Here is a 9843-nt window from a genome sequence, read left to right as displayed (position 1 = left end):
TTGAAGTATGATTACCACACGATAATTTTTTTGGAATAATAGTGCCTACCTTGAATATGCGATCTCTCTAATAGAAGAATATCATATGTTTTGTATCAATCCTTTGTGTTGCTTTAAAAGGTTGATTCCCACAATCTAAATAGACTTGTAATTATGGACTCATCCTACAACTCTAGACTTGACTCCGATTGATGTAGATCTTTACTATGTTGCTCTATTAATAAGCCTTAACTTTCTTCACTCTTCTTGCTAATATTGGGGCTAGAAGTATTAAATAAGACCTTGGAAGGGTTGTCATTTCACTGTAAGGAGACAAGTTCTCCTTGGTCAACCATTGAAAATATGTACAAAGGAAGAATACTTGCAAGATGATGCATTTTGATTTATTAATCATTTTAGTTATCGAATCCAAGTAATTTTCTATTGATTTCTCTCTTAATGCTTTAGGATAAGAGAGGATGTTTGAGAGATGTAAGGATGCAAAGTGCAATAAATGGCCTTTAAATACCAAATCATAACACTAAACCATACAAATGTATACTTAGTTTATTTAAAGTGATAAGACAAAGGACAATCTACCAAATATAGATTTTAAATTATATATGATGGAATATGGGATTCACTAGCCTAAACATGCAAACTAGAAATAAAACCCAATCCCATCAATGGAGGACAACCAGTTAGGCCCAAATTCATCTCCTTAGGAGAGTTGGGTACTTTGTGGTTTGATTGTTCTCTCTTGATTTGATTAGAATCTGAAAATGAAAGTACTAGGTCTAAAGAGGTAAATTTGGTAGAGATCATCATAAACAATAATCTATAGAATAGATATGCAAACTCTAAGAACAAATTTGGAAACACAGATTAGAAAGGAACCCATGTCTATTATTTGAGCCTGAAAGTGTTGGACTATGTGGCTAGATGTCCTAGTCCTAAAGGTGTTTGATGTAGGTGTTATGAATAGATTTTGGATTAGGATGTCACACAAGTTATCTCCTTAAAATCGAAAAAGTGTTGGACACTTCAAACTTTTGAACAATATTTAGGGTTTTTTGCTCCTTCAAAGTTTGAATCCCTTTGTCTCAGCCCGTGCTTTCTGTATTTGCAATCCTTCTATGTCAAATACGAATCCTACACACAAAAGAGAGAGATAAAATGGTGTTGGGCTATGTAGGGGTTTGCTTAAGTCAAAACCCTAGGTAGGTATTAACCTCCACTACAACAATGATGATTAGAAAGAGGGATTGCAATTGTAGAGAAGATGCTAAATTTGAAATGAAATGTTTAATTGAAGTGCTGAAATGAAATGGTCATACCTTTGATTGATGATGCAATGCTCTTTAGATAAGTCCTCCAAGTGTTTATGCAATAACATGATAAATCATAATAAAATCCATCATGAAAACATAATTGAAGATAGCTTGTTATAATTTGATGCTCCTTATAGTCAGATCCGTTCTTAATAGAAGAATATTTTATCTCGAAATGAAACATGTGGGTATGAAATGATATGATGAATTAAAGATGATGTCTTAGATAGGATTCTCAAGGCGTTTTTGCATTTTTGCCAACTTATAATGGTCATATCCAATATCGAGACCAAATCCAGTAATATAAAGGCTAACACTTTACTCTCCCATAATTTCAGCCAAAAGCATCAAATATTTCAAACTTCTGAATAGTGTCTCGACAAAATAAGCCATAATTTTCAAGGAAGCGAGATAATATGGTCCTAATATTAAATCTAGAATTTCTATTATGATTGACAACATTTAAGTGGAGAATAAATTGCATTGAAATTTAAAACAGGATAGAACTCAAATAAACTTGAAATGATATAGGAAAAAGGGGACACTAAAATAAGGACCCCAAAAAGAATGTGAAATTATAAGAGATTACAATTTACGAGACTACATAAATTTTATAAAAAGAATAGTCAAACATTAGAAATTAAGGCCTCTAAAAAAAAGTTCTTTTAAAAATTGAAAGTATAAAAACTTGGTACATTATATGCTAATATTTAAAATAATTATTAAAAAAAGAACTTTAGAAAAAGTCGGCGCTTCCATCTTCAACAAATATAAAATCACATTATATTTTTCCAATCTTTATAAACATCCGCTAGTGGGTCCCATTTTTTGAACAGTTGCGATTTCAAAGTGAGCTGATGGGAAGAGAGAAATGTAGCCGTTGAAAATGTGGGCTCTGTCCATTGATTCAAAATGCGAAGGCAGGCGAAATAAATTCTTCTCTAATCTCAAGAAATCCAAGAGGAGAGATCATGTATGTGTTGGTGGTAACAAATAACTCGTATACAGATTCATGGCTACTAGCTAGCTATTCATTTACTTGGAATTTAGTTCAGGTAGAGAGCATCGCCGCTCTGTGCTAATCGGATCGCTTGTTCCTGTTTGCTTTGTTGGGTTCTCGAAGAAATTGTTGGGTTCAACAATGGATTCCTCTACGGTAAAGATCTGGTTCCATCATTTAGGTTTCTTATCAAGCTTTTTTTATTTACAGACGATCGCTAATTTTGTTTTGTTTTTGTGTTTGGGGGTTTTGCAGCAAGGCAAATTTGGTGTGGAGAATAGGGTGCAGAAGAAGGCTACAGGTGCTCCCGGAAAAGGTATTCTTTCAAACCCACATGAACTATTGGATTGTGGAATTGGGTAGGGCTTCGTAGGGTTCGGATGTATCATTGGGGCCTTCACGATTTCCATCAACTGATATGGTTGTAGAGGGCATTCAAATTTCTCTACGATTTCTTGATATTGAGTTTTCATTCAGGGCTAGATGTATCAATAGGTTGAGAGTTTTAAGGAGTTACCTCATCAAATAGGGTGAAAAGCACTTTTCTGCTCCTGGAAAGGGTTTTCTTCCAACTCACAATGTATTGCAGAATTTTGATAGGGCTTCACAGGATCAAGTGCATGTAGAGGATTCTGTTTTTTATTTTTTAATTTTAATTTTATCTGGGGTTAAATTTATGAATAGGTTGATGGCCTTTGGGACTTGGGTCGCTCTGTGCTCTACTTTTCCTTTAGATTTAGATTTATTTATGTTTTAAGTTTTGTGATGCAGTGGTGACAAGGGCTAATACACGGGCCAGAAGAGTTTTATGTGACATTGGGAATGTGGGAGGTCGTCCTGCAAGGCAATCCAATGAAGCTGATGATGTTCAGGCAGAGTAAGCGATCCTTTTGCTGGATACCCATTTGATGCATCCAGAGTAGTAATATTTTTCTGGAAATAATTTTGTTCAACCTTAATTCATCTGTTTTAAGGTTTTTCTTTTGACTTTTCCTGAACTTTCCGCATAAAAATACTTTTTCTTGTTTGAACTTCCCTTGCGGGCTATAGCCTTTGACTTAGAAGCCATGATGGAGAGGTACTCTTCTGTCAAAGCCACTATAGTGTGCTTGCATCCAGTCTAGATCTGCCGGGCTAATCCAAGACCCATCGATGGATTTGGTATTCTTCCCAATTTCTAATACTTAATGTTTCTTCCTAATTTTGGTAGTTAAAGTTCCCAAATTCTATCACTTAAAGCTTCTCATATATGACATTTGCCTGCGTGTGCGGTTTGTTTGAAACAAAGCTATTTCTAGGGTAACACACTCAGTTTTCTAGGGTATAAAGTTTCTCATCCTTAATCCATCTGGTTTAAGGATTTTTCAAGGTTTATTTGCTTTTCCCCCAAGTAATTTTACATGATTTTCTATATTATGCTTTTGAAATAAAGCTGTTTTTAAGGCATTACAGGATATGATTTACAGAAATAAGGTTTGCTCATCTACATTCTCATATGGTTTACAACTTTGATGAATTTCTAAATTTTCTTTTCTAATCTCTCTTTGTGGGATGACTTCTAAGGAATCAGATTATATGGGCCTTTTACATTTTTAGAAATGGATTTTGTTCACCACTAAATAGTTAAGCATTTTAAGAAATTGAATTATTCACCATTAAATGCATCTCGTTCAAAGGTTTTGTACCTTTTCCTTCAATCTCCTTGAGTTGAAGGTGGAGATGTACAAGCTATAAGGATTATTTTTTTGTTTTTGTTTAAATGAAACAATTATCTTTGCCAAAAGGTTTATGCATAAGGATTTCCCAAAGTAATTTTTTTTTCTATATTTTTGCCATCCGAGTACTTTTTTAGCTCACAACACTCACCAAATGCAGTGTGATACAGACTTTGGTTGTAATATTGTCTACTTCAGGTCTTGAGATATAAATTTTCTCAACATTAGATCAGTTGATTAAGTTTCTAAAATTTTATTGATTTTTTGTATTTAAATATTTTTAATCCTCTGTTCATTATACATGATATTGTCCTTTTAGGTCTTGAGAAAATTTCCTCAACATTAGACTAGATGGACAAGATGGTTTCAGAAATTGTATTAATATTCTATATTTAAGTACTTTTAATCTTCTATCCATTAGAAGATATAACTGATATGGTTTTCGCAATATTTGACATTTCATAATATGTACACAGGAAGTCTAAAAAGAAGAACCTGGTTGGTGATAGGCCAGTGCCAAGGTAGATTACACCTCCCACTTTCTCACTGTTCGATAACCTGAACCTTTAGCAGGGGTTTTATATATAACTGCATTGGGTATTTCATTGTGTTGTAGGAAATTTGGGATCAATCTCACAAACAATAGTAGTGCAAGGGTATCTTCGTCTTCACTGGTATGTATGTTAAATTTTGCTGTTTTTGTTCATGTGCCATTTAAAGTAAAACTTCTGGCCATTTCCAACAGGTTTTGTTAGAAGAATGTAGTACTGTCATATCTTGTAAGATAAATATTTATGGTTTACTCGTACCTCAATAATCTAGTTGACTGACAGACAATCTGCATAAATTGACCTTTTCTTTTCAAAAAGATATTTATGTCTATTGATTTTATTGTCACATGGCCTTTGTTTTGATTGTATTCTGCAACTGACTCTGCAGCAGAACAAAGATGGAAAGGGAAACGTGAGACAAAAAGTGGCTGCAAAATCAATTAAGCTGTCAGCATCAGTTAAAACACATAAGCCTCTTGTTGTCCGGCTTTCAGGTAGTCATAAGTCAGCAATTGGGAAACCGCCCAGGGTTTCAAATGTTGATATTTCAGGTAAACCACCAAGGGCATCTACCGTTGGTTTCTCAGGTAAGCCACCCAGGGTTTCAAACCTTGATGGTTCCGCTAAATGCACCTTGAATTCAGAAGTGCATGATAGGCCTTCGACATCAGCATTGACTACCAAGTTCTCAGCAAAACAAGCATCAAGTTCTGCTGACTCTGTTCCTCAGAAGCCACCAATACCTTCGAATGATTACATCTCTGGCAAGGGCAATTCTGATGAGGCCAGGGTGAAGAAGGTATTGCCACCTAATGCTAGGGTAATCTCAAGAAAAATTCTGCCAGCTGATGCTTCAAAGAGGAAAGTCAAGCCTCAAACAGCTTTTACATCAGCATTGACTACCAAGTTGAAGGTGCACCCAGCTAAGGCTAAGGTGGTCTCAGGAAGAATTAAGCCACCTGATGCCTCAAAGAGGAAGGGCAAAATGCGAAAATCCTTTACATCAACATTGACGGCTAGAAGTGAGGTTTGGAAAACCTGTTATCCCTATAACCTTGTTTCAACCTGTTATCCCTATAACCTTGTTTCTCACCATATAGATGGCAGTTTGTATTTAACTGTATGCGTATTTCTGGATTATTTTCTTTCATAAAAAGGGGTTTGTGCATTACTGAAATGTCTTCTAATGGTTTTAATTAAACAGGCTTTTCTTGGACCTAGTCAGCCAGAGAGAATTGAAAGGGAGTTACCCAACATTGATGAATCTGATAATGAAAATCAGCTAGCTGTAGCTGATTATGTTAATGACATTTACAATTTTTATTGGGATGTAGAGGTATAGTTATTTATGAATGACAAACTTGCACCTTTTTTGGTCACATTTGCCATTTTTATTGGGATGTAGAGGTATCTTTCTTTTTGAATAGCAAACTTGCACTCTTTTCTGTTCACATTAGTTGAATTAGTATCGTCTTGTTAAGAACCACTACAACTGCTGATTAAGCATAACCACCGTAATTTGCATTCGTCGCTTTATGGATAATCTGTGATGCTATGCACTATGTGGTATAGCCTGCAGTGTCTACTATGAAAATGATAGTGTGGACCAGTAGGAAATGAAAGAGTGCTTTTTGTTTTGTTTAAAAGTTCACTTCCAATCAAATAAAAGAATCTATAATCCATCCTTTTGGAATTTCTTTAAGTACCAAAAGAATTTCTTGATATTGCAAACTTTTTTAGCTCTGAAATCAAATTAGTGCAATTCTTAATCCCTGTGGAAGCTTACGGCAGTTTATTTTGTTGCAGGCACGCAAATGCCCATCATCCAGCTACATGTCAAGTCAACTTGACATTAATCCAAAGATGCGAGCTATACTTGTTGACTGGCTTATTGATGTACTTGATGAAAACACAACTTGATAGACAAGTGATTTTTAATAATTAGTTACCACTTACATATGTTGATCATACCATACTAACATAGAATGTTATTGCAGGTCCATTTGAAGTTTGAACTGATGCCAGAAACTCTTTTTCTCATGACAAATATATTGGATAGATTTCTTTCTATCCATGTGATCACAAGAAAGGATTTTCAGTTAGTTGGTTTGACAGCGTTGTTAATTGCTTCCAAATATGAAGAGATCTGGCCTCCTAAGGTATGATGAAAAAGCTTGTTTCTATGCATGTACTTGTTTTCTTCTCTTTATCTGTGTTTATTCACGCTTTGCTTGCTTTAACCTTCAGGTTGAAGATTTACTAGAGATATCAAAGAATTCATATACACATGATCAAATGCTTTCCATGGTAATATTGCTCTGTAAAATTTATGCTAGTGATGCATTTGTCTTACAGTTATCGTTTGAAATCTCTTTTAACTTTTGCTCATATTTGTAATCTGCTTAACTCGCTCGCTTGTAGGAGAAGTTGATGCTTAACAAGTTAAGATTCAATTTGACTGTTCCTACACCATATGTTTTCTTGAAAAGATTCCTCAAGGCTGCTCAAGCTGATGAAGAGGTACTCTATCTTAATACTATTTGTATATTTGAAAAGATTCAACTTGGGTATAAATTGGTATATCAATTGACAGATAATCTCCACCATGAGCGATCTGGAGAGAAATCTAATGCAATTTTGTTCTGATGAATCAGCTGGAGAATCTGTCGTTCTATCTCATTGAGCTCTGTCTTGTTGAATATGAATCATTGCAATGGAAACCATCCATGCTTGCAGCCTCAGTTACATGTATAGCCCAGCATGTCTTGAAGAGGGAGCCACCTTGGACAAGATTACTCCAAAAACATGCACACTACATTGAATCAGAGTTGAAGTAAGTCATTGAATGATTGGTGGGAGGTTTTCATAGCCTCTCATTCTTACCTAATCATTTAAACATGGTGTTTTCTTTTCTTAAATGGAGCTTGATTTAGCATGCTTTCCCATTTTGTAGGTAGAAGAGCTCTTTTTTGTCCTTTGACTACATTGTTAATGCACAGTTCAAAATTGTTGTACAGAGTGTCAATATGGTGCTATACATGGTTTGAATTTCTTTTTTACTGTTTATCAGGGTGTTTGAACATTTATTTTTCCTTGCAGGGAGTGTGCTACCATGGTTGCAAGATTTCATTTGAGAGCAGAGAAAAATGATTTGCAAGTCGTTCGTAAGAAATATTTAGGTTCAGATTTTAAGTGTGTAGCGAAGTTACCATGTGTGACCTACTTACCATGAGAGAATTTTGTCCTCTTTTAATTTTGTGAATTTATTCCCTGTATAATATTTCATAATCATCCTGTAGATATTACTTCCTATTTTGTGAATTAAAATGAGTGCCTTGCTATACTTCACATTTTGTGAATTAAATGAGTGCCTTGCTATACTGTAAATCAAATTCCGTTGCAAATGTCAAGTGCATTATGTGACATTTTTCTGTTAGGTCAGTTAATATCAAATTTGTTCTGTGTAGATTTGCATTGTATTTACAGTCATAAGGGCATGGTATTCAACCATGAAGACAATGCATGGGCATGATCATGGTAATGAATAAGGGCATGATCATGGCTGAATTGAACAAGATTTAACTTGTGATATGAAATACCAACAGACAGAATATTACTATGGTTCTGAGCTTCATGAACGTGGTAAATGACACTGCTTTATAATTCATTGTCATATTCAATGATGAAAACACTGTAGTTTATTTTGTATATCCTCTTAGAATTAAGAGAAGCAATAAAAATAAAAATAAATAAACTCAATTTTACATGAAAGAAATCAATTTTCAATATTTTTGGAGAGTCCTTTATATATAATTAAGAGAAGCAATGAACTAAAACTTGATGAAAAACTTTCCTTAAAGTAGGAGGTTTAGCAACAACATAAGGTATGAATTCTAACTACAAAGTTAATTTGTGGGAGTAATTTAATTGATTTTTTAGAAACTAATAGAAGATTTATTTGTATCATGTTATACTTCTTTTATTGATCTAAGTCTCTCTTTTCAAGTAAAATTGGTTTGTTGTTGTATTCAGTAGATGTTGGAAACTATCACATTCTAAATTTGCCACTCTGATTATAATTTTGTTGATGCAAATGTTGTAAGATTAGATTACTAATTGGAAAAAATTCTGGATTTAATGGTTCATTAATTCTTTTTATTCATTTGAATTTTCACAATTTTAAGGGAAAATACATTTATTGGTGAAATGCCTCCAATATGATGCTTAATTAGTAAAATATTTATCTATAAGAAAGAGGAGTGCATTGAAATTGTTGTTTCAAAAGGATCGTCATGGAACTAATTACAATGATGCCTATCCTATTTGGACACATGAGCTCATTTAGATAAAATTAATACGAAACATTATGACTAAAATTTAATTGTAGATTAATTATGTTTCTAATTAATGATCAAGTGGGTCACCCCATGGGGTACTAAAGTACCATATTAGAAGTTAGGTCTATGAGCTTGCTTCGACCGACATAGATTCCTTCATTAGGTTGTGTGTAATGCTAGCATTTTTTTTTAGAAAGTATTTATATAAGAAAATGTAAAGATCAAAGATATGAAGTTTTATAAGTTGTCATATGAAGAAAGGTATTTCGTTTAGATGCAAATGATTCATGCTAATACTTTTCAAATTGGATAAAAGTACGTGAGTAAAACTTGGAGTTTTATTTGAGCACTAGGTTTAGAAGCTAGGCCTATGAGCTTTATACAACTCACATATTTAAAACTTATGATTTGTCTTTCATTGAATTGTGGAATATGCTCAAATTATTTTATTAGAGTATTATTGTAGGAACATGTAAAAATTGAAGACATGAGTTTTTAACAATTGTCTTATGAGTAAAGATGCTTTGTTTAGATGGAATTCATTCATGCCAATTCTTTACAAATTGAATATAATTAAGTGATGAAACTGGAGTTGTCTTAATTATGAAAATTGAAGCCTAAGATATGATAGAAAACTAAAATGTTTCTAGTATTTTGTTAATTCAAAAAACTTTATGATGCAATGGTCAATTGATCTTGGGTTTGAAACATGGTTAGCCAATTATATCAAGTTTTTGCCTAGATTTATGAGTGATTTTACCTTAGTGGTGAATGATTAAGTGGATACCACTTGTGAGTGGTATCAAAAGTGTTGTGCTTTCAAATGTGTGAAAAAATAGCAAGGATGCCTTTATGGATTATATCTATTGGTATTTATGGAGTGGCACAATAGAAGTATGATGACCTTCTAGTCTTGTACACACATATTTA

The 9843-nt window shown here is 33.7% G+C and overlaps 1 protein-coding gene across 2 annotated transcripts; it reads left to right on the top strand.

The window, feature by feature from the left end:
- The first annotated feature begins 2133 nt into the window (after positions 1-2133).
- On the top strand, positions 2134-8201 carry LOC131031183 (putative cyclin-B3-1). 2 transcript variants are annotated; one of them, XM_057962225.2, is made up of 13 exons: positions 2134-2466; positions 2566-2626; positions 3082-3187; positions 4502-4546; positions 4642-4699; positions 4968-5603; positions 5781-5912; positions 6383-6472; positions 6574-6735; positions 6824-6883; positions 6998-7096; positions 7231-7409; positions 7676-8201. In XM_057962225.2, the coding sequence occupies exons 1-13, from the start codon at positions 2452-2454 to the stop codon at positions 7806-7808; spliced, it is 1776 nt and encodes a 591-aa protein (XP_057818208.2). In that variant the 5' UTR covers positions 2134-2451; the 3' UTR covers positions 7809-8201. The 2 variants fall into 2 exon arrangements, with proteins under 2 accessions (XP_057818208.2, XP_057818207.2); XM_057962224.2 differs by having other exon boundaries at positions 4965-5603.
- The last annotated feature ends 1642 nt before the right edge of the window (positions 8202-9843 follow it).

Source organism: Cryptomeria japonica, chromosome 8, assembly GCF_030272615.1.
Source record: "Cryptomeria japonica chromosome 8, Sugi_1.0, whole genome shotgun sequence".
NCBI classification, from domain to species: domain Eukaryota; kingdom Viridiplantae; phylum Streptophyta; class Pinopsida; order Cupressales; family Cupressaceae; genus Cryptomeria; species Cryptomeria japonica.
The sequence above is the reverse complement of the archived record's forward strand: the minus strand, read 5'-3'. Positions and strand labels throughout refer to the sequence as shown.